The sequence below is a fragment of the Lichenostomus cassidix genome, chromosome 12 (genome assembly GCF_008360975.1).
Source record: "Lichenostomus cassidix isolate B80296 chromosome 12, HeHo_3.0, whole genome shotgun sequence".
In the NCBI taxonomy this organism is placed as follows: domain Eukaryota; kingdom Metazoa; phylum Chordata; class Aves; order Passeriformes; family Meliphagidae; genus Lichenostomus; species Lichenostomus cassidix.
In genome coordinates, this window is record NC_139493.1 from 18,184,086 (window position 1) to 18,209,585 (window position 25,500).

Below are 25,500 nucleotides of genomic sequence, written 5' to 3' on the forward strand. Positions count from 1 at the left end.
CAACACACAATGCCAGTGAGTCTTGTAAATGAACAAACAGAAGAATAATGGAAATGATTTTGGACTTCAAACTAATCCCATTATTGGCACAAAGCAGCCTTTGTCACTCAGGAAGAATTTCCGTAGCACTCACCGTGGTTTGAAAAGGTCAAGCTTAGGTCAGATTATTTATATTGTTTATATATTAATTATATTCATAATGCAGCTCCTTCCCATCTCCTGTGCAAGGTACAATGTTCTCTAAAATCCAAATGTCTCTTTAAACTCCTGGGTCTAATTCCTAGAAGCTCTTGAATATCTGAAAGAAGGAAGGTAAAACCATGTTGTTTGTTAATAAAGGAGATGTTCTGTGGAGGTTGGGGCACTGAGAGGAGTTTTGTTCCCACTAAATCCCTTCCCCTCCAGGAGGGATCCATGCAATGCAGGTGTGACCATGCTCTCCAGACTGATCCTGGGTCACCTCAGGTGACAAAACTCCTCCACTTTGCAAAGATTTGCAGAATCAGACAGAAAATGTCAACTTCCCTGCAAATTCTCAGGCTGAATAAACAACCCAAACAGCTCAAGGCTGCAGCCCCCAGCAGAATGGTGAAGTTTCTCAAAAGTGAATTAAATCCTATTCATTTTTTAAGTAGGAATATCCAGCGCCACTCTGAATAGTAGTTGGGTTACTCTGTTACACTTTTATTTCCCCTGGAAGAAACATAGATGTGACAAAATTAGATTCACTGGAGAAGTAACAGATATTCTGAAGAAGTAACAAATATTCTGGACAAGTAACAAATGCTTGGGACCCACAGAAGTGGCAGAATTCAGTATTAATTTTATTCACTGGAGTAGCTGCAACAAATAACCACTGAGCACTATTAACCTGTTGCATTTAAAATGGAAATGTGCCCTTTTTATCTCTTTCTTTGTAGAAATTCTTACTTATTCTTTACATCAGCCACACAACTTTTTGAGAAAGGACATCAATAATAACAAGGCATTATTTAAAGTTTTTAATGAATCAGTGAGGACCCTGATAACGCCTTATTGGACCCCCTAGGTGCAATAAGGACCTAAGCTTCCCTAGCGAAATTCCACAATTTCACAGTTTGACTTTGCATTTCCATGCTGGAATTCAAAACTCCCAAATTCAAAGCTCCCAGACACAGTGTGAGCCCCAAAAGCAGGCAGGGGAGGAAACCTTCAGCTGAGGCAGGAGAACAATTCCTTCAGACTACTGGATCACCTGAGAAATCTCATTTTCCTTATCAACCCTGTGCTCCATATTCCTGTTTTCCCAGAGGGTTTGTGCCCAGGTGTGAATTAAACCTGTATTTGGTGAGACTGGGAGGGGATGGCACGGCAAAACTGAAGTTCCCTGGAGGTTTCCTGACGTGCTGTTGTGTTTTGCAGGTGATGGACTGTGCCATGCCCCTGATTGGGGAGCACCAGGCTGAAGACAGGCAGCACATCACCGAGCTAGTCGTAAGCAAAATGAACCAAATGTTGTCCAAAACTCCTATTCCATCTCCTCAGAGACCCACTGCCACTCAGCAACCTCAGGTAGGACACAGAGCTTTGCAAACAGAGCATCTCCTGGTTGCATTTTAGGTTCAAAATGTTCCCCCCAGAACTGGGACATCTGGGAGCTCCAGGATTCAGGGACTCACTGCCACATTTGATCAGTTTGTTGTGTTTCAGTGTCTCCAGGTATCGTCGAGAAGTGCAAGTGTTGCTGTGTTTCTAGCAGGAAATTCACCCGTGGGTTCAGTGAACTGCCAGGCTTTGTGCTGTTTCCTTCCAGTTCCATATATAAAATAGCATGGAGATAATAAGAACCACTGTCGTGGAAAACAGGAGGGTTTCAGAAGGAATGCTGGCAGGAATTCTTGCTCTTGTGACAAATTAATGTATTACAATCTTTTTTGATGTGCTGCAATTTATGAAAATATTATGAAAATACATGAAAATATCATTTGGTTCATGAAAATATCTTGGTAATCTCGGAAACTCCTGAAATTTGTTCAGCATAATAGAAAACATGGGTCGAAGGTGGCAAACAGATGCATTTCACTGATTTCATCTTGCCTGGCCTGACAGCTCCAGTGTGGGAATGCAGTTTCAGGAATCCCCTTGGTGTTCCCATTGCCATGGACCCCAAAACATGGGGTTTCTTCTGCTGACCCTTTTAATGACTGCAGCAGTGTGGTGTTTTGTAAAAGGCTCTGAGAACAGAAGGTTTTTTTCCATTGTTCATTGGCGAGGGGTGGATGTGATGAGTGGGATTGGATGGGTGAGGAATTCTGGGCCCAGAGTTCAGATGGAAACCAGGAACGAGTGGTGACCTGGGGGATCTGTCCTGAACAGGGCTTAAACATCAAAAATAGAAAATATAAATATAAAATATAATCCCTTTTTTTACCCAGACTGAGTGATAGTTTTAAACTGAAAGAGGTTCAGATTGGACATAAATCCTTTACAATGAGGTTGGCAAGGAACTAGACCAGGTTGTAAAGAGTAAAACTCAATCAAACACACCCAGACCATGAGCTGTTAAGGATTTTCTTGCTGCCCTGGACCTCTGCACTCCACAGGGACAAGGGAAGCACCAGAATCAGCCAAACTGTAGGACAGGAATTACCAAGCCTAAATCCAGGATCTATTTTTGCTCCCAGCAGGCTCCACGGCAGGTAAACAGTTTGAGAACAATTTTGTGGCATACCTCAGACAGAGCAGTTCTTGAGGCAGGGTGACTAATTTGTTCTTCAAATATCTCGTCGTGCTTTAAGATATAAAAATACCCAGTCCCACATTAAACAAAAAAAAAAAAGTGGTGTGGCTTCTATTTCTGTTGCAGCCACTTGAAACTGAGCACAAAATTGTTTCAGCCACAGAACCACATACAATGGAGAAGTTTCCATCCACCATGACTCAAGTCCATTGTAAAGGGCACTGAAAAAGAAAGGCAAGAAGGGGAAAAAATAAATCACCTGGTGCCAAAGTACTTTCTTTTAGGAGCAGCAGATTATCCATACGTTAAAATGAAGCAAAGAGTCAAATTTAGAGTTGCCCAGTCAGTATAAGTCAACATAAATCAAAATTTAAAGCAGTAATAGACATCACTGTCACATTAATGGGCTCACATGTGAAATATCACATTTTGGGGAAAAACAAATGCAAGGTCTTGGGTAGGTTTTCCTGGATTTCAGAGCAGCCAAGGGAGGAGGAGAGTTTACTGTCACTGGTGTCATCCAAAGGAACTGGATATTTGTTGGATGTAAAACCAGTTTCCAAGCCTTTCCAAAGAAAAACTGCCCACCTGAGTGCAGAATGAAAATAGGACAGAAAGAGCATTTTTAGGAGGTTCTGCAATTCCTCAGTTGTTGCTGTCACTCAGCATGTCCATGGAAAGGTTTTTTGTTCTTAAACCAGAGGTTTGGATGGAAGCAGAGATAATATCCTAGGTAGCTGATGGGCTTCTGGCAGGTTCCTATTTAATTTGGGATATTCCTGAAGGATTCAGCCCTTACTGATGGCAAAAGGATGTTATTCAACATTAACCTTCTTTTCCTTATTCCTCCCCTAAATTACAAATTGCAGTTGGGAAAAAAACCTGTGAAAACCAGAGATATCCCCCCAGATTAATCTCAATATTTGTTAGTTTTCCTCTCAGTTAAGCAGACTCTTTAAGTTGGCCTCATTTTACCAGTTTGGGGCAGGGAAAGGGGATCTGATTTTCTGCTGAAGATTCCATTTGCAAACACAAGTAATCTTCCCAGCTTTAAGGGAAAATCATAAACAGATCTGTAATATCTAAAGCAGGTAACTCCTCACGTGTAGTTCATTTCTAGCTGGGTTGTTTTGCTAAGACACAATCAATCTGTTGAAACAAAGCTGCCCCTTTCCCTTTTGAACAGCCTTCCCCTTTTCTAAAGTGAGAAATTATTTTGTATTCTTGAGAAACACCTCACTCACCTGCAGGGCAGGGACACTGCCTGTTCCCGAGGTGACACAGACTGCAAAGGCAGTGATTCACCCCAAATCAGCTCTGGCCATGGGTGGGTTTGGCCTTGGAGAGCAGAGGAATGGAGATATCAAAGAGGAATTGCTGGGTTTTGCTGTGTTCTGCTTTCAGGTGAGCAGCCTGTGGTCAATAATAGAGCTGCAGATGTGCCATGTCTGCATTTCCTCGTTATCTGGGGGTTTGAAGGTGTTTCTGATCTAATCCAGACTGCAGCATTGTGCATAAAAAATCTCAATTTAGAAACGTCCTCAATGGCCAAGCCCACCCCAATTAAACACCCATCAGAATACAAACCAACGATTAGGAAAATCAGCCTTTGCTGGGCGCTGGGCAGACCGGGCTGGGTGGGGATGGCTCTGCAGGCTGGCAGGGCTCTGCTGTCCCACTGCCAGGGCAGCAAATTCCAAAGGGAATCCTCAGAGGGACAGTGCCTGGAGGTGTTAAACAGGTTGTAAAACCCATGAAATCCATGATCTGTCTGAATGTGAGATTTTTAAAACACATGTTCTGCACGTTGGCTGTTTGTTTATCTCAAACATCTGTCCAGCCCCTGCAGCAGGTTTTCCTGCTGCTCACAGGGCACAGAAATGGGCAGCAGGAAACTTGGCCTCACGGAAGTTCAAATGACTTCAAAACAGCCAAAGAAATCCTTCCAAAAATGAAACTGTTCCTATTATTTAAAAGCATGACAGCTTGTTTTACCCGAAACCATGCTGAGAATAGAACTTGATCTAAGAATATGATTTTTAAAGATTTCCATGAACAAACCTGTTCTATTTGCAGGCAACAAGATGATGGAAATCTACATTTCCATGTTTTAAAACCCCTTTGAATACTTCTGACAGCTCTTTAGAGAAGCCTTTTCCAATTTTTTTCCAAAAATTGGAATGAATAGGAGAATTACCCAGTGAATAACCAGCAGAACCACTTCTCTCTGCCTCCCAGTGTTGACAGGAAACTCCAGAGTTCTGCTCTGGATGTGCAGAAGTGCTCAGGGCAGGCTGGGTTAGGCTCATTCCTGGGCCAGAACTTGTGAATGGAATAGTAATGGTCAAACATCAGCTCAACATGGCATTGTCCATGAGAATCACCATAAAATGCAAATGTTTATGGGCATGGCAGCAGCTGAGGCTAAGGAAAATCCTGTTAGGAAAATGTCCTTTCAGGCCAGCTCTGGAGAGACCCTGCTGCATGATCCACAAGAGAATAAGGGATTTGTTCTCCCTGATGGAAGGGAGGAAGGAAGGAATTTGGGCTCCAGAGGCACAATATCCAGGACATGATGGCATCACGAGGAGCACAGCATTCCCAGCCACACCCTGCTTCTCCTGCTGGAAAAGGAAGGAGTGGCACAATGCTAATCAAGCAATTATCAGTTTGTAATGCTAATAAACCAGCTTATTCTCCCTTCCCTGATCCCTTACATGATACAGCCAGGCAGTTTAATCCAGATTTATTGCTCCATGTCCGGATAGAAAACTGAACCACATGTGCACATAGTGTAAATGACAAAAAAGTGTTGGTTTTAAAGAGTAAAGCAAATCATCAGCAAGCTCCTTATCCCTGGGTTTCCACAGGAGTAGCCCCAGTTCTGCTGCCTTCCATCTCCTGGACTTAAGAACCTTTCTAGAAGATTCTGAAATTCCTCAGTCACTCAGCATGTCCACAGAAAGGTTTTATTGCTCTAAAACCAGAGATTTGGATGGAAGCAGAGATAATACCCTAGGCAGCTGATGGACTTCTGGTAGGTTCCTACTTAGTTTAGGTTATTCCTGAAGGATGTCCAGAGGGAAAATGGAACCATATGTGCTCATAGTGTAAGTCACAAAAAAGTGTTGGTTTTAAAGAGAAAAGCAAATTATCAGCAAACTCCCTGTCCCTGAGTTTCCATAGGAATAGCCCCAGTAGTGTTCTTTTCCATCCCTTGGATTTAGGAACTTTTTAGAAGGTTCTGAAATTCCTCAGTCACTCAGCATGTCCACAGAAAGGTTTTTTTTCTCTTAAACCAGAGATTTGGTGGAAGCAGAGAGAATACCCTGGGTAGCTGATGGACTTCTGGTAGGTTCCTACTTAGTTTAGGTTACTCCTGAAGGATATCCAGAGAGAAAACTGAACCACACGTGGATGTAGTGCAAATACAAAAAAAGTGTTGGTTTTAAAGAGAAAAGCAAACCATCAGCACATTCCCTGCTCCTGGGTTTCCACAGGAGTGGTCACAGTTCTGTTCCCTTCCACTTCTTGGATTTAGTTTGGTTTATTTTAAAGGAAAAGACTTCTGATGAGCAGTAATTTGCTTCAAATCACTGCCCTTTTTATGATGACCAGCAAATGCAGTTAGTTGATTTGATTTTAACTGCAGGGAACACATTGAATTGGGAAGGATCCTCTCCTGGAGTTCTGTGGAAATGGAGAATTCAGCATTAGTCTGCTTGCTAAAATTAAACATTTCTGCACTGAATTTGAGGTGTGGGCTTTAGCCCTAAGTTATTTTCTGCTTTCACACAGAGGTTTCTCACAGAGGTTCACCTCAATTAAAACCCTTGATTAGAACAGGAAACCTTGATTAGAAGAGGAACTGCCTGCTAAAACAAACCAGTTAAAAGCCCACAGTGAATTATTCTGAGACAGGGTGAATGGAGGGTTCAGGGAGGGTCCTGCTGAGCTGGATCAGCCCTGTGGAGTTGGGTTTGTCCCGACAGAGGGATTTAGGGACAGCTTGCTAATGACCTAACAGCCCCAAACCCACAGATGGTGCATTTCCTCCTCTTGGGGAGAGATGGAAATAGGGGATGAAGGACCATCCTGAAGCTGCTGTGCCCAGCTTTGTGGGACAGAATTTAAATCCACCCAGAGATCAGCCTGATTGCTCCAGGAGGGCAGCAGGGGACCCTGCAGGAGCAGGATTGAATGCATCCCTCTGCAATTTCTGGGAAGTTTCTCTTCCCCATTGTTTCTCTTCCCAATTGTTTCTCTTCCCAAACTCTCCCCCAAGTGCCACAGCTTGGCCATGGACACACAGAATGTCTGTGTGGAGACCAATGGAGCACCTTGTGGAGGTTTATTTTATTTTATTTTAGTTTAGCAATCCCTGAGGTTTCCTCTGCTCATTGTTTGTCTCAGAAAGCCTCTGGGCACTTTGGGAGGCAGCAGTGCCTACAAACACCTCCCTGGCTCTTCCCCACCACTTCCACCGTCCATAAAGTCCTTTTAAACTGAAATCCTTGGGAAGAAAAATTACATTTCTTATTAAAAGACTGACAGGATTCTTGTGGTGACTCAAAGGATGCCTGCCTAAATATATTGGTAGAGAATCTAAACCATCAAAACTCACAAAGAGCAAGGAAAAACATTGCTGGGAGATATCAATGACAGAACACGAAAGGCAGCTCCTTCCAGAGGTTATTTAAGTCGAAAGCCATTCTTACAAGTGTCATTTTCGCAGAAGGTTGTGCCCCTTTTGCTGCAGTATTTTGGTTTTTTGCGTCCCAGCGACACCTTGTGGCTTCTGTCACAGAATAAATCAGTTGGGGATTTATCTATTAGTTATTATTGCAATGAGTTACATCGTAATCCATAAGCTGAACCACAATAACAAAGGGATTTTCGATGAATTTTACAAACCATAAACGCTCCCTACTCAAAATGTTTTCATCATGATATGAAAATCATGATGAAAAAATTGCATCAAAACTGTAATGTGTTTCTTTCATTCCTTTTCATTATTTTAATGGGGAATATATTTTAATATGCTACCTTAAGGTGTACCTATATAAGTGTGTGTATATATATATATACACACACACACACACACACACAATGTTTATCTGTGTGAGCTTATTTCAATCAAAAAAGGGATTTTTAACCTCTTAGTTATTTTATGTCAGTGAAGATATCAGCAGAACAGCTGTTACTCTTTTAGATCTCAATACAAACAGATGGAATTAAGAGGAGCAGAAGAAAATAAACAAGTGGGAGCCACAGCCTCGTAAAAAGCTATATTTGGGGTACAGTTCATCCCAGTAAAATTTATTTATCACAAGTATAAAATGATGGGTTTTTTCCCCTACACTGGGGTTGTTTTGTCCACCTTTGAACAAATAAATCCTAAAATTTTAATATCCATAAGGACACAACATAGAAATAAGGACACAACATACAAATATCTGAGAAATTTTTCTGACAAAGTGATTGAGAAAGTGAAAATAAACAGTTTAAAATCCTTCCCGAGCTCCTGCACCAGCAGAGGGAGTGAGAGCCAAGGGAAGCTGCTGGGGATAAATACAAACCTCTGCACAACCCCCCGGGAGCTCAGCTGTGAATGGATCCATCAAACCAGGGCGATTAAATCACAATATCCATAATGTTAATTAAAAATGGTTATCCTATTTAGCTCGGTTCAGTGTGCCAAGAACTGGCCAAGGGTGCCTTCACTGCCCAGAGCCATTCTGAAGGTATCTGATGGCCTTCAGACCGTAGGAGAATATCCTAAAGGACTTGTTTTAAAGCTTTGGGGTCGCTGGGTCAAAATTTCTGCTGAAATTTGTCCAAATGAAATAAAGCTTTCTGGCTGTAGCCTGATTTTTGATTCTTTTTTAAAATTATAAATATTTTTTTAAATTTATTTCTCAGCCCTCTATTTGAATGCTTATCACCAGCAGTACACCCCAAAAAAAGAAATCATTTCTGCAAACAAGCCAAGCAAAGCTGGGTAGGAGAAAGAGTTGCTCCCAAAATACTCCTGAGAAGAGAAGCTCAAAGGGAAAAGCCTCCAAGGAAAGCTGGCAGGGTGAGGATCCAGAGCCAGGAGGGTTTGGGTGACCTCAGTGCTGATTTTGGGAGGCAGAAGGTCACAAAGTGCTGGTAAAACTGAAAAACAAAGCAAGTGTTGTACTGAACAGGTACTTTTCTACACTTATTTTAAACATAATAACAATAATATTCTCTTCTTGTCTTCATTCACACAACAAATTGATGTTTTTCTTAACTTTTTATTACCTCCTGCCAGATGATCTCCTGATCATCTCCCAGTCTGGTATTGGGAATTCTGGTGCTCCATGGTCTCTCCCCCCAGAGAAAGATAATAATTGGGTTTAAAGCACTCCTGAGCTCCCCAGTGTAGAGTGGCCTGACTGGTCTGAGTACAGTTCTGTCAGAAACAGCTTTTTGGTTTGGAATTGGTTTGGAAGCTGCAAACTTGTCCTCATTCCATTCTGGAGCAAACCCTCTCCTCTTCCAAAGGAGGGCAAGGGCAGCAGAGATCCATCCTTGCTGACCAGGGAGAAGCTGCCAGAGAAACCAACAGCCCAGGAGAGCCCAGGCTGCACCTCTCTGGTTTGCCTTAGTGCTGTACTTACCATCACCTAGAACATCCCTGGATTTTTTATTTTATCTTATTTTTCAGCTATTTTCGCTCTCTGATTCTGTTTATTTAAGATGAACCTAATAGAAATATCTTTTTTTTGGAGGCTTTTCCTTGGTCTCCCTTCTTTCCCCACCGTGGTGGGTGTTTCCCCCTCACCTTTTTTTTTTTAATTATTATTATTCCCTGTCTCCACTTGACTTCTCTGTTTGATTCCTCTGACCTTTCAATCATCCCCTGTGAAGCAGAGCTGCTTGGCTTTACTCCATGTTTAACTTGCAGGAATTCTGCTCCTCTCCCCAGCAATCCCTGCCACGGTTTATTTTCAGTGAGGACCAAGTGCTAAACGTGTGTCAAAATCTTTAAACAAGCACCAAGAGGAATTATGGAAGAATCCAAACCAGAGCAGCTCATTTTCAACTATTCTTGATTTGTCCAGAGAAAATTTAAAAAAAAAAGGCAACCCTCACACAGACACAATTCCAACTCTGGAATCCCATCTTTCAAAATAGCCATAAAAATAACCTGCTTTTTGTCCAGACTGGAGGAGCAGACCCAGCACAGCCTCACACAAAGTCCCTGGGCTCAGGGGCAAAACTTCAGCCCTTTTCTGCTATTCTGCTGAACAAAAAACAGTTCCCACCTCTCCATCTGATGAGGTTTCTGGAGAAGTAGGATGTTGACTTATTAGGGAAAATGACTTTCTGAAGCACCATCAGCTACTGAAGCTTCCTGCTCCCTTCCCCAGCCAGGCAGTCATTCAGTGGATGAGGATGTATTTTGCCACATTTATTTTAAACACAATACCAATGATATCCTCTTCTTGTCCTCATTCACATACTGAAATGATCTCCTGCATGTGTTCAGCTCCCTCTCCCGGGTGTCCTGGAGCTGTTCTGCCCCAATCCCCCATCCTGCTCGGTGTGAGCACACGGGGGAGCTCACTGCCATCCCAGAATGATCTGCTCCCGCTGGGCAGCTCAGTGGGTTTGACATTCCCTGCTGCAAAAGTGCAAATCTGACTCCTGGAAGCAACAAAAGAGCTGCATCCTCATCCACTGCATGACTGCCTGGCTGGGGAAGGGAGCAGCAAGCTTCAGTAGCTGATGGTGCTTCAGAAAGTCACTTTCCCTAATAAATCAACACCTAATTCTCCAGAAACCTCATCAGATGGAGAGGTGGGACTATTCTTTGTTCAGCAAAAAGTAGGGCTGGAATGGACAGAGGGAGTTCAGCTGTTTCAGGATCTCAGGGAAAGCCCTGGAGTGTCCATGGGAACAGCAGAGCATCCCTGCTCACCTCCCCTGAGCCACCTGCTCTGTTGGGAGCTTCCCTGCCCATGGGGAGCTGGAAAAAAATATCTCCAAGGTCCCTTCCAACCCAAACCTTGCCATGATTCTATGATTTTTAAGACTGTGTGTAAAAATATTCAAGAGGGAAGCTATTTGTCTAGGAAGTAAATAGTTATCTAGCAATGGAAAACACTCTATAAAATCTAGGGTAGGATACTTTATAATGTTAAAAAAAAACCAAACAACTCCTTTCAGTGCATTTTTAAAATAGTATTCCAATTAAAATTGTGCTGATTTTCCTGTTTTCTGCTCTGAATAGTCATTTTAAAATGACCCATTCAGGGGAAGACTCGAACAGGTTTTGCAGAGGCAGTTTGGAAAGTCGGTTGAGCAACAACAAAAGCTGGTCTGAGTTTTCAAATTCTTTCTGACAACTTCAACGTGAAGAAACTCCAGGCTGGCCTTGGTTTTGCTGGGAGAATGTTTTCCATGGAGATTCCCTCAGTGCAGAAGGGCAAGACAGGACAGTGGCACTCCAAAAACCTGGGAACAGCAGGAGAGAACTCTCCTCTTACTGCCCCCTTGCACAGACAGCAGAAAAGTGGATTTTTTGATCATGTGCAACAAACTCCTCTCTCCACTGTAGCTGTCACTGTTCCTCCCTCAGCCCAGAGGGAATGGGTAAAATCAGCAAATTGCAAACTCTTTGCAGTCCTGCTCAGTGCTGTTGGCACCACGATGGAGCAGATCCATCACCTGGAGTCCTCTGGAACAGGGGAAGGTGTGACCCAGCAGCCAGCAAACACCCCAGCCACCCTCCCTGCATGGACACAGCAGGGAGCAAGAAATTCCTGAAAAGTTTTGTATTTTTGGGTGCTCTGTGTCAGAAAGCCACCTCAGGATCTCACTGCTTTGCTGAATGATACAGCACAGGCTTATCTGCACCCAGTTTTATTCAGTTTATACACATTTCTCCTTGGTTTGCATTGTCCTTTGGCTTGGTTTTTGCCCCCATACCTGTTTACCAAACCCTTCACTGCACTGAACCAAGCAGACAGGTTCTTCCAAAGGCTGCAGGCTCAGCCTGGGCAGTCCAGCAGCATTTCCTGAGCCAGCTCAGCTCTCCTGAGCAGGGCTGGGGCAGTGAGACCCTGCAGTGAGCCCAACAGCTCCTGCAAACCTTTCACTGAGCTGGGATAACATTCTGGGGTTTTCACTGCACAAACCTTCCCCATTAGGTTTCAGTGAGTGTGCTCTGCCTTTGTGACAGATGCACATCATTGGTCCATAAATTAATTATTTGGGACATTACATTTTTTAGATTTTTTTTTTTTTGGTAACTCCACTCATCAATTTCATCCTTTCTTCAGGATATTTTGCTCCTACAGTCTTCCAGCTCTGCATCATCTGCTGGTTTTAGTAGCCCACACCTACTTTTTTGTGCCAACTTCATTAATTAACAATCTCCTCCAGTCCTACATCCCACTGATATCCTTCCCAGAAGCTTTGTCTTCAATGACTGCCTGTCTCCTCACCCACAATGTAATTCCTGCAGCATTAATGCTTAACTTCTCCAGTGGCACTTGGCCATTCCCAGTTCTTAGAGAGACCTGCTAGGAAATCCTGCATCTCATGATTCAGCTGGTTTTCATTTCTGAGATGAAGAATGTTCTCTTTTTACCTGCATCTCATTTTTAGCTTTTATCCCACCTGCCATCTTGCCCTCTCTCCTGTGTTTATCACAATCTATGACACTTCAAACACTCATTTACTATTTACTCTCTACTTAAACCATCTCAATTACCTCTCTCCTTTGCAATCACAGCTTTTCTTAGTTCTCCTGTTCCTGAAGTGTTTTACTATTTATTCCTGCTCCTTTATGCACTCTAACTCAGCTCATATTTTGGCAGCTCTCAATTCATCCCTCTCCTTCTTGACCTGAAAAACATGGCCTTGCCCTCAAATATTGAAATACCTATGAAAAGCTCCTGTCCTTGCATTACAAAGAAAACCAAATGAGACCCAAAAACAACTCTACGTGCTCCAACTGCAGTTCACAAAGTCTTCAACCTCAGCCAAATCAAAATCAATTTTTGCTGGGACTCTGTTTAGCATCTCTTTTGCCCAAGGGCTATTTCCCTGCCAAGTTGCTGCTTTTGCTCCCACCCATTTCAACATTCTTCAGACTGTTCAAAATTCAAGTGTATATGAATCCAATCTGCATTTATGTTAAGGTAGAAAAAGCAGTAAAGCCCTGATCAAATTCTAATACAACTTGCTTTGAAGAATAAACATGTTTTTCACCAGTTCTACCCCTAAAATTCTAAGGAGAGTGTTTCAGGCAGGTGTGGAAAGGAAGGAAGTGCTCCAGAGACATCTAGAGACATTTATCTTCTAGATAAACAGTGGGATTCGTGCTCTGGCTGTAATTAGCAAATAGTCCTAAAGGTCATTCTGCAGCCAAATCCTCACTTGTTCTCCCCAGAGCTGAGAAATCTCTGGAGTGTATTTGCAGCATTCATGTGGCTTGGAGGTTTCCCCTAGTGGGGCTGGATTTTGGTAGGGTGGTTTTATAAACAGCAAACCCCTTGGAACAGCAGAGCTCCTGTGTGATGTTCCTGTCAGCATCAGCAACTCCTTCTCCTTGGGAATGGGAATGGGGATGGGATGGAATGGGAATGGGGATGGGATGGGATGGGATGGGATGGGATGGGATGGGATGGGATGGGATGGGATGGGATGGGATGGGAAAGTTGTGTTCCACCAAATGAGAACCAAAGGAGATCCTACTGGCACCTCTAGAGTCACCACACCTCACTCAGGTGATCCCAAACCATCCCAAACACACTCCTTTTAAAGATCCTGCTCTTTATTCCTCAGCATCCCAAGGAGGGGCTGTGCAGGGCCATTCTCCAGGATAAAACCTGCATTTAATCCTCCATCCCTGCAGCCCAGCAATGTGTGTAGCTCAGAGCTGCAGTGCTGGAAAACATGTTTGTGCTGAGAGAAGGTGGTAGGAGGGTGAACTTCTAGGCTGGGCAGCAAAGGGAAACAGCAAATGAGCACAAGGGGTGAACACTCTGCAGGACAGGTCTGGCCCAGCAGCTCTGCTCTCAGAGTGAGCAGCTCTCCCATTGGCACCACCCTGCAGAGGTGAGAAGAACAGTCTGCAGCCAATTTGCCAGCTCTGAAACACTCATTCTGGTGTTTCAGAAGGAGCCTGGGTTTTATTAAAGGTCTTGGCTCAGGGCAGCAGGCAAGGCTGGTTCAAAGGCTCTTTAATATCAAGTATCAAGGTTTCTGAGTGTCTGAAAGAAAGGCTCTTGAAAAGGGTTGGATTACTCCAGACCACTGAAAAACCATGAGTAAGATTTCTCAACTAGGAATGCGATGCTAATTAGACTTTTTGGGTCAGCCTGGGTGGGTTGGCTAATTAGCCAAAGTAATATACCCATGTGATTGGCCTGGAGTGTGGGTGAGGTTCCTGGAAGCACCAGGTGATAGCTGGTGAAAAAAAAAGAAAAAAAAAAGGATGTGTGGGTGGTAAAATCAGGACAGCTGCAGTCAGTGACTGGAGAGGGGGAAATACACCTTCAACAGAAAATGCACAAAGGCTCCAAACTCTCAGCAGAGCTGAGGGAAGGATTAGTGAGCTCCTACTGTGTTTATTGAAAGCCTCATTGGGGATAAAATGGTTTCTTTGGGAGATGAGAGATCTGCAGGTTGCGCAAGGCTGCTGCTGTCATGTCAAGTCAGCTCATGGTGTGATAAAGCTGAGAGGTCCCAGTGCAGAACAACTGGCAGCTTTGCTCTAGCCCCGGGGCACAGGGCACACAGAGCCCTGCAGGTGTTGTTCTGCCATTAAAAGGGATGGGAGTTTCAACTGCCAGCCTGTGTTTCCAGCTTCTAAATGAAACATGAGTTTTCCCTAGGTGTCTTTGGTTTTAGCAGAGAGACAATAGCACTGATATCCTGCTGGCCACTGCAGGGAGCCCCGCGTTGGGCTGTGGCCCTCGCTCAGGGTAGGGAGCCTGTCACATGCTAATCGTGGTAATTGCAATTATAAAACCTTGTCTGTGCTTCCTAACAAAGCCACGTGGTGTCTTTGGGCCTCCAGAAGGAACCTGTGGGTGTTCTGTATCCCCAGTGCTGGTGTTCTCCTCCCGGAGCATCCTGCCTGTCCCAGGGGCACTGCAGGGACAGGAGCTGCCAGGAGCATCCTGCCTGTCCCAGGGGCACTGCAGGGACAGGAGCTACCAGGAGCATCCTGCCTGTCCCAGGGGCACAGCAGGGACAGGAGCTACCAGGAGCATCCTGCCTGTCCCAGGGGCACTGCAGGGACAGGAGCTGCCAGGAGCACCCCAGCCAGGCACAGGAAGGAAGGAGTTGCCTCCTCCAGGGCAGCTTTGCGAGTTTGCACCCTGGACTGCTTGCCTTGGGCTGCAGGGAGCTCGTGGTGCAAAGGCAGATGTTGCAGGGAGCACTTTATCCACAGATAATCCACAAACCCTTCAGGTGCTCAGCGTGCCCAGGGGAGCAGAGCAGCCCCCGAGAGTGGCTCTGCAAATCACACAAGGAGGGAAACGAAACAGAAAGGACTTTAACCTGCTCTAAAGCACTTTCTGGGGACATTTTCTGGTGGCTTTGTCTCTCCTTATGAGAGTTTCTCGTTTTCTCCATCTCCTCCTCCTTTTGGTGATGCTCACCAGGAGCTGTGTAGCTGGGTCAGGTAATTCACAAATCAGAGTTTGTGGGCATCATTTTCACTCCTCACTGGGTCTCCTGCAGGTTGGTAATGCTAAATAAAGAGAGTTTGAGACCTGCCCTGTGCCCTTTTATTTATGCAGCTAAAGCAGGCAAAGGGACTTGCAGCAGCTGCATGCACTGCAGAGTTGTGCATTTAGAGCTCTGCCAGCTGCATGGCTGGGCAGCAATTCACAGCACTGGGAGCAAGATTTATTCTGGAAATAAAGCACCAGCAGTGAGATCAAATACAAATCTATCAGGAAAAAAACCCAGTAAGCTCTGCAAGGAACATGTTTAATTGATTTTGCATTTGCTCTTTAATAAATTCTGGGATTTTTTCCCCCTCTTGACAGATGGCAATTGGATTTCTGAATCCTTAAAAAAAATTCCAGGCTATTTTGTCCAATGATTTAACGTCTTTTATGTTTCAAATTATTAAAGATGGGCCTAAGACAAGGTTTGGATTTAAACACTCCTGTTCCCAGAGGGTGTTCTGCTCCAAGGTTGTGGTTCAGGCCCATCTTTTCCTTTCACAAGCATCCATGTGAAAAGGATACTGCCAAATAAACCTCCTGTTTTGAAAAGTGAACTATTACATGTGTTTCTAATAACATGTCAGATGGAGAAGCATGAAGTAATGTCAATTATTTTTATTATTTGTCTGTGGTTTTTGCTTTCTTCTTTCATTTTGCTTAGCAAAACAGTGAAGCTGGAGCAGCCCATCTCCCTCCCCACTTACAGCCAGCAAATCAAAGTGAAACTATCACTGGCAAAACTCCTGCAGTGCAAATGCTTCTGGATACAAGAGAACATAGTTAAAAATAAATTATTTCTTAAATTACACAAAGGTATCTGCTGAAATCCATTTCCTATTCAGTCAGTCCTTAAAAAAAAAAAAAAGAAAGAAAGAAAAAAAAAAAGAGAGAGAGAGAGAGAGAGAAGGAGTAATGAGATTAAAAAAAAATGGTTCCTGGTGCTGGGAACTGAGGATAAAGTCCTTACCCAAATGGAGGTAAGGGTTGGGAAGGCACTCCCTGCCTCCTGCTCACATGCAGCAAAGGGAAAACAATTTTTATAAGAGCTCAGCTTTGGACTAGCCCAGTTTTCATATATCAAATCAGACAGCAACTAAATTAAAAAATGGTATCTGGAATAAATTTAAAGTATATGTTCAGCCCCACCAGTAAAGAGTTTTCTAATGAAAATAAAGACAAATTAGTGGAAAATTGGAACCGAGCTACTCTAATTTGATTTTTCTTTTCTCTTCTGTTTTCAAATGTATTTTCCAGAGTGGATCACTAAAGGAGCCAGAGCCAAACAAAGTCCCACCTCAGCGACCACCACCTCAAGGTTGTTTACAGTACATTCTCGACTGTAATGGCGTTGCAGTAGGACCAAAACAAGTCCAGGCTACTTAGCTAATTGACACCAAAAGCAAGGGTTAAAGCAAAAATGAAAATATTGAAAAAAAAAAACCAACCAAATTGAAAGAAAAGCAAAGAAAAGAAACAAACAATCCTAAAAGCAACCATGCCGGTTCTGTTCACTTTGCCATTGTTTCAGTGCTGACCTGGACTGTGTTTTTTCTATGCAGTGTCAATCTCCCGTCTGGTTGTTTCCTTGTTCCTGTCTGTGCGTGTAAAGCTTTCCAACCTTCCTCTGTAAAACTTGTGATGCAGGGCTGCTGTCAACAGTGTACGGAGAATGTGCCTCTCTAGAGCCCAGTGCCACTGTACATTTTGGATGGGTAGACAGTATTTTTGGAGTATTCGATATCGTTGAGTAAATCCCCCCGAGGTGCAAAGCCCTTTGCTTACTCTGTGAGTGTGCACACTGTACTCATAGCCTTTATTTTTCTGTGCGTGTGCATGAGCGATAGCTAGGTGATCCAGAGATATTTTTCAAAGTCTAGAGTAGGATTTGCTAGTGAGGCTTTTGATTTATAATTTTATAAAGTTTATTAACCGTTGAGTTTTACTTACACGCGAGGGGAAGTCTGCTGTTTCAGTGACTCCATAAAATACAGATCTTCCCAAGGAATATTTAAAATATCTTCTATTTTACATACTGGTATTCATATTTTTAGTAATTCTGCATTAAATTATTAGCTACAAAGCTATGTAAATGGGCCACCTATGTGCAATATCTCAGTGAAAGTGTGAGTATTTAATGTATCCTATTTCAATTAAGTAGTACCTTTTGTTGTCATTCTGAATTAGTAATCTATGGAGATTTTTAATGAAAACTAATGCAAATACTTTCAAAAAATCTTATACTTACCTGAGATTTAAATCCCAGGTTATTTGGTGAGAAGTACCTCAAGGACTGTTAAACTTCCTGTAAGAGCTCATTTCATTTCAAACCCTCAGGAGTGAGGGGATGGCAGACCAAGGTACCTTTAACCAGCTGAGGATCCTGGGTTAGGATGCAAGACAGAAATGTCAGTGGTTTTCTTTACCAACTCAGGTCTCCTATTTTACACCTAGAAGTCTCCAGAGAGCTGTAAAGAAAATCCAGTCCCGGCGTTATCCACATAAATAGGGTTTATAAGAGCTGCTTGACATCGAACATGCAAAAGGCCTTGAGATGCCTGACAACTGCTAGGTTTTCTGTAGGTAAATTCTTTGTGATTTTTACATGAGCAGTTTCTAATGCAATGTTGTGAGAACTCCACGGGCAGGCAGTTAATCTGTTGTGAGAAATCTAGCCTGGAATCACGAGCTGCACACTGCTGGCATACCAGAAAGCTTAGTTGCAAGCGAGCCACAAAACTATAATTTTCATCTTGAATATGCACAAAGATGAGTAGTGGCCATTAGTTTAGTGCAAACAATTATGTTTAAAGGGAAAACAGCCTTATGTTCTGCTTCTGTTTTCCCTACAAACACTGGAAAAAGTTATCAGTGAGTCTCATCATTCTTAGTGTTTCTTTTATTTGTACAAGCTGGCTGGTAAGATGAGAATTAAGGTATGCATTATTCGCTATTTAAATGTTTGTGGTAAGTGCTACTGTTTACTACCTATCAGTAAATTACATGAATATTTTGCTTTAGTGATCAGCATTTGTCTGGGTCAGTGATCATTCCAACGATGGCATTGGCTGTTCTGTTCTATATGAAGGAAATTCCACGTAGCAATCAGGTTCACAAATCCTTCCCTCCAGCCACCCTAAAAGCGACCAAACCTCACTGCCCTGGGGTGGAGAACTGAATCTGATGAGCGATTTTTCTTCCGAGCAGTTGGTATATTTTTGCATGGAGTAGTGCCAGTGCTCACAAGTGCTTCTCACACGACATCTGTGCGTTGTGTGCGCGGAAGAGCTGGGTGTCCCCGCGGGACTGCAGCCTGCTCCCTGGGGAGGATCCGCAGGGCACACACAGTTCCTACATCCCACAGCCAAGAAACAAGCCAAGATGTCTCTCTGCATGTCAGCATGCTTAGGTGCAATATTGTGGGTAACAGGGAACAGATGTTTTACAGTGTAGGCTTAATGTTCAGTTCTGTTGAGTTATTTTTGGTAAAAAGTTTCTTTCATGATTGTTGCCTTTTGTACAACCCAGCTGCAAGAAAGTGAGCAAACGCTGGAAATGTGACAGCAGTATATCTTTTATGTGAAATATCTTGTACAGCTTAATGTGCAATAAAAGAAAGTTATATCTGTCTTCAGTGTAAAGTTTCTGGCATTCAAGCCTGTACGTACAAGTGGGGGAAAGAAACCTTTCTGGTTTTCGATATTGAGTGAAAGGAGACTAATAAGAAAATGCTCCTTATTAAGATGTTGCAAGACCATGTTATCACCTTCAAATATTTCCTACAAAAGTGGTTCAAATTAATACACAATGGAGGCACATTCCTCAGCACACAGTACGTGCTATTTATCTTTCTGCACCACAACACGCTGCTACGACTGTGCTGAAACTCACTGAGCACACACTGTCCTCACACACACACTGCAGCCTCGTGTAGTGAGGGGAAAGTTGACTAGAACAGCATAAAAATGAAAAAAATCATGGAATGCAGCAGTACATCCAGATATGAAGGGTTTCTTTCAGAGACCTGAGCAGATAAAGTGTTTTATTTGCACTGAATATCTATGCAAGACTAAAAATTCCCAGATATCCAGAATGTCTGGCTCAGTTGTGTTCTGTGATATTTACAACAGCTCTTACCCTGAGTGAAGCATTATACAAACAAATACTCAGAATTTCCTCCCATCCTTTCTCCCCTGAAGTCAGATGTCCTGAGACCATTGTGACATGCAAGAGTTAAAATTCAATTATAACAACCACCAGTCCAGAAAAGCCCAGTCAGAGCTGGGAGCTGGGCTGCAGGCAGCAAGCCCTGATATCTGACACAGGCCTGTGTCATTCAGAAAGCAGAAAAAACCCCTCTGGATGATGCTGTAGCATCTTTCAGCTGTGGATCTCACAGCCTCAGCCTCTCCTGCACATTGTAGTCTCTCACACTTCACGCAGTAGTTTGCCAGTGTTGTGCCTTCTCAGTGAAAGATCATCTTGGTGAAGGATTAGTCATGATTTCCTTGCGTTTCTTATGATGTTCTTGACATATCTCACTAAGGGGTTAAGTAAGTTATGGAAATACTTTCAATTAGCCAGAAAATTTCAGTATAAAGTTGTTTTACTGCTACAAGAGTGAATCTTAGAGGAATATTACAGAAATAATAGTAAGACTTTGGAGGAATAAAACTGCAATAACTCCACAGAAAGTAGTGAATGTCTTGCTGAAATAGATATTGTTACTGTGTTCAGTTATCTCACAGCCTCTCCTTGACTCGGAACAAAGCTATCCTGGGTGTAACTCCATTGATTTGCTTTGAAGGCAGTACCTGGGGTAAATGGGGTGCTCTTTAGCAATTTTAAGGGTGATTCCTGGGGGCTCCAAGCAAGTTCCTAATGTTCCAGGTGTGACTAGTGCTATTGCCCCCGGGCAGGCTCAGTCCATATGAGTAGAATTTTGCCTCGCAAGTAGCATGACTCACGTTGGAGGATTATTTTAAAGTGTTGGATATGAAGTCTTTCATATATAAGGCCTCTTTGAAACGATAACGTGATGAAGTTTCTCTTGTGCTGAACCTAGGGGGCCCAGTGCAACCCCAAGGAATGCAATCCCAAAGCCAGGAGCCATTGCAGCGCCTGTTCCCCGCGGGGCAGGCAGCAAAGCCCGCAGCCTCGCAGCCCCAGCGGCCACCCGGACCCACCACCCAGCAGCCACGGCCCCAGGCTCAAGGTCCTCCCAGCTCCAGGTTATCAAAGGAAGCAGAGCCACAGGCACAGCCCCAGCCAGCTCCTCAGCCAGCTGCTCCCCAGCCAGCGCCGCAGCCCCAGCAGAAGCCTCAGCCGCATCCCCAGCTCAAGTAAGAGTCGCTTTATCCCTTCTTCTTCTCTCCTCGTGGCACTGGTTTTGTGTAAATGTCGTTTGGGAGGTGGTCTAATGCTCAGGTCTAATGCTATTTTACATAAGCCTAAAATAAGTTTAATATTTGCAAAAGCTTGATCTCTGTTTATGGAGTGAAGTGAGGCACTATGGTTAGTTCTATCCTAAGCACGGCACAAAATTCCATCTGCCAGTTGTGTTTCTGCCCCAGCCAGGTCTGGGAAAGCAGCACCTTTCTTGCCTTTGTTTCCTCCTTTTGGAGCCACTGACTCACGGCTGGGTGTGCTGTCAGCCTGCACTCCAGGAGGAAGTCTTATCTGCTTCAACTTTTAACCTCGCAGTCACTGAGACACAAATTCCCTTTCCAAAACAGAATTTTCCCTATCTCAGAACAATCCAGGCTGGATAATGCTGGACAGTGGCTGCCAAATTGGTTCTTGGTGCTGCCCTTAGTGCAGTGGGATTTGCTCAGGCCCTGCCCAGAGAAGGCTGCACAAAACAAAAAGTGCTTGTCGCACTTGTGGAAGATTCCTTACAGATTTATCTGTATCCAGTATGGAATAGAGGAAGGGTCCTCCCTCCCAGCTCCAACCCAGCCAGCAGGAGCCCCAGGGAGGGCAGCAGCAGTGGTTTGCAGTTTGCCAGCACAGCAGCCCTGGCACAGCCACTGCCAGCAGAACCTCAGACACATCTCCTTGGTCTGCTGGGTACAAAGACCTGCATGGAGTCTTTGTCTCCTCCAAGGAGCACAGATCCCCTTGTTCCACCTCTCCTGTGCTAGCACGAGGGGAAACAGCCCTGGGTCCTCCCTGAGCCCAGCTCAGTGCCAGAGATGTGCTGGATGGCAGTGTGCAAAGAGGACAATGTTTCCCTTGCCTCCCTGGCACAATGTATTTCTTTGTCCTCTTTTATAATCCTAAACCTCAAATTGATTCATCCATCATTTAAATACACACAGAAAATAGAGAGGTGGATTTTGTTTTAAGCAAGATGGAAACCAGTTTCTAGTTTGAAACTTAACTTGGCAACTTGTGGCACTGCAGAAAAGCAGCTAAGAGCAATTACAGGACTCTGCCACATGCTGGTTCCCAGCTTTCTCCTTTAAATTTTTTATTCACATCCAGATTCATTTGTCTCTTCTTCAAATGGAAGAGTCTGTATTGAAAATAAAAAAAAAAACAAAGGAGAAATGAAAGTTTTTAAGATGTGAGCCATAATAAGAGCAGCTTTTCTAACTTTCAGAAGCAGTTTTAGGTCCACAGCAAGGCTCAGATCTCCTGCCTGTAGGATTAACTCTATTTGCATGTGTATGCTTTGTATTCACCCACATGCTGTTGCCTAACCTGTATGTACATGTTATTAATCTGTGAATAAATATTTAATTAGGCTGCTTATTGTGTTACTAATCAAGTCAAGTGCTGCTTCCCACCCTCCCTCTTTCAGTGAGTACAAACAAACATTTATCAGTCTATTCTCATTAGCACAACTATAATTTATGAAAAACCTAAAGCGCCTGCAGCACTGTTTGCTGTACATTATTAGTTTAGAAGTAGAGAAGCTGCAAACCATGAGGAGTCTGAGACAATCTGAATAAGAAAAGTGTTTCAGTTTTACTAGAGCCAAAACTGCAATCTATTGTACTGAGATAAAAATGAAATCAGGTAACTCGTTTCACTAATGCAGGGATGTCTTTGTAAAAAGCTGGTAACTCATTAATGTGCTCTATTTCAATTCAAACCTATTTTTTAGATGTTATTTTATCTGACAAGTCACAAGTTAAAGTTTTAAACTTCAGCTGTTTTCCTTCTTGTTCTCCTTGAGTTTTTCATGCTTCTGGGAACTTGCACAGAAGTTACATGATAGCACTAAGTAGTTTTGCCAGGCACTGCCTATAGACAAGAAAAAATATATCTGACTTGAGGTATTTTTTTAAGCTATAAAGGTCTTTAAGCCTCCATTAAGGATCTAATGTCCAGTACGTATAGACAGAGGGAGAGCACATTGAAACCTTAGGATTCATTCTCCCAGCTCTGGTCAAAACACCTGATTTTTCTCCATGCAGAACTGTTTGCAGCCTTACCAAAACACAGTTATTAATCATCCCTGTAGGGCTGTGATTGGGATTCAGTAGCCAGGCCCACATTTTCCTCAAGCTCTGATTTACATCACCCAATTCAGCTCCGTAGAAAGGAAATGAAACAACAGTGTGTTCCTTAGAAGAAATATTATCCAGCTTTAGTGCCAGGCTGGAGTGCAGGAGGGATGTGCTGTGTGGGACAGAACTGTGTGGCACAGGAATGGTGAAAACCCATTTTTGGCCACATCTGAGGGACAATTCCCCTCTCCTCACCCCTCACCCAAGAGCCCGGGGGTGGTGGCTGGGGGACGATGTGACCATGCAGAACTGCTGTGTTTGTGTCTTGCAGCAAGTCGCAGTCCTTGACAAACGCCTTCAGCTTCACCGAGTCCTCCTTCTTCCGATCATCCGTGAACGAGGACGAGGCGAAAGCCGAGACCATCCGAAACTTGAGGAAATCCTTTGCCAGTCTGTTTTCGGATTAGCTGCTCAGCTTCATCCCTGGTATAGTCTGACAGCGCCAACGTGAATGTCCATAGGTTTTGTTCTCCCTGTGCCAGCACCCTTCTCTACTGTGCTCACTGTTGTACCAAGCAATATGTTAAACCTACAAACAAACAGAATAAATAGCAGGAGGACTTTGGTGAGGTGCCGTTCAGGAACATGGATAAACATCTGTAAGGAAGGAAGGGTTCCATTGCTCCCGCAGAATGTCCAATTCTAAGGTCCTTATCCATTGTAATTTTGTGGCCTTACTGTGACTGAAGTATCTAATCCTATTTGAGACTCCTTTGTAGAATTGTGTTAATAAAGCATTGAGGAATGGGTTTCTCCTTGCTTTGCCCGTTTCCAGTGCATTGCAATGCATGTGTATTTTGTGTGTAAATGTTTTGTACTGCAGAAGTATAGTCTTGACTTGTTCTCGCCTCCCAAAATCAGGGGGCAGTTCACACTGACATTCTCGTCAAGCCACAGAAATAATGTGAGAAATTGAAGCAGTTTCTTCCTCCTTATCCAATCCTTCCATCAGCTGGTTGTAGACTTCTTATGTATTGCTGGGAGTTATCAGTACACTAAATGTCATAAATAGAGTGTATATGTACTACTGTATCGCCATATGTCTATTTAAATAATTTATTTCCAAACTGTAACCATAACTGGGTTTAGTTGCAAAGAATATGCATGATGTTACCCTTATTTTTGTGAACACCTTCAAATAAATGTAAAGTCCCATGCCTGATTTAAAAAAATATGTCTTCTACAAAGCTTGTTTCAACATCAATATATATTGTCTATTTTGACTGATATCAAGAGGGGAGCTTTATGATTATAAAATATTTGGACACAAACTACAGCTGTAAGAAAATAAACTATCACAATGAATTCCCTTGTTGAATCAGCATTGTTTGAAAAAAAGCCCTATAAACTGTGGGAATCACATTTACATTTTTTACTGAGTTATGTCTTTAAAAAATATTTCTCTGACTTGTGCAAGCAGAATTGATCCCAGATTTTGAGGCAGTAGCAGCAGTTTTTAACAGAAGTTATCTGAATCCAGCTGAAGTTTGCCAGTAATCTCTGGACTATCCAGTTCCAAATGATTTTTGTGTTGTTCTGAATCCCTTATCGTGAATTACATGCAGCACTAATCCTTGCCAGGAAATGGTGCTAACAGAGAAAACAAGAAAAAATACCTGGAATATTAACAGAGCTGAGGGAGAGAAAGAGCAACACTGTGGTCACTGAAAACCCTCTGGGATTTGTGGTGGCTTTGCAGACACCTCTGTTAGCCTCAGAAACTCCAGCTCTTGGAGCTGTGCTGGTCCATGGAGCCTGGGCAGGTCAGCAGCACCTTCTGAAGGCACCAGTCCTTCAGCAGCCTTGGGCTCCTGGGGGTGAGGAGCCTGGCAGGCTGGCAGGGAATGTGGAAACTTTACCGTGCAGAGATGTCAGAGCTGAGCACTGACAGCTCTGGGTCAGCAGCCTCCTCAGGGATCTCAGCACACATTCTCCTGGAAAGTGGGAAGCTCCAGGTCCCCCGGGAAGCACAACTGGTCCTTGTGGGACTGCCCTGGGAGCAGAGCTGCACAGCCCTGCCTGGAGCAGTGCTTCAGGTTCAGACTCAAATGGATTTCTGGGTGAGTTTGCGCCACAAATGAAGAAAACAGGAAAAAATTGAAATGTTGAATCACTGTCCTGTGTGAGAGGCAATCTCAGCCCCTCATCTCCGGATCAGCCCTTGGAGAAGCTCTCTGACTGAAGCAATTCTCTTTTCTTTCAGGAGGAATGCACTGTGGACAGAAGCCTGTAGCTTAGCTGATGAATTCTGAGGCAAAACAGAATTCTCTAACTTCTTCGTTAGTTATTAATTCATAAATATCAGCTAGACTTTGATTTTTCTAAGCTTTGTCCCCTTCCTGCCCCCCACTGGATTGAAACACCCTCCACGAGGCTGCAACAACAACCCTGAGCACTCGGAGAGCCTTTCATGTCTGAGAAGCACTTTACTTTTAGATTAGAAAGATTAATCAAAGTTGCTACAGCAAATTAATTACTGCTACAGAGAAAGCATAGCAATTATGCATAGTTTGGCACTGCTCATGATTAGTACATGCCTGGC

The 25,500-nt window shown here is 43.5% G+C and overlaps 1 protein-coding gene across 1 annotated transcript in view; it reads left to right on the forward strand.

The window, feature by feature from the left end:
• SYN2 (synapsin II) overlaps window positions 1-24,263 on the forward strand; it is a 162,197-nt gene extending 137,934 nt beyond the window's left edge. Inside the window, exons 10-13 of the mRNA XM_085073065.1 lie at window positions 1,402-1,551; window positions 16,699-16,759; window positions 20,507-20,783; window positions 23,230-24,263. Coding sequence (XP_084929191.1) covers window positions 1,402-1,551; window positions 16,699-16,759; window positions 20,507-20,783; window positions 23,230-23,365 — 624 coding nt within the window. The 3' untranslated portion in view covers window positions 23,366-24,263. The remainder of the gene's footprint in view (window positions 1-1,401; window positions 1,552-16,698; window positions 16,760-20,506; window positions 20,784-23,229) is intronic.
• The last annotated feature ends 1,237 nt before the right edge of the window (window positions 24,264-25,500 follow it).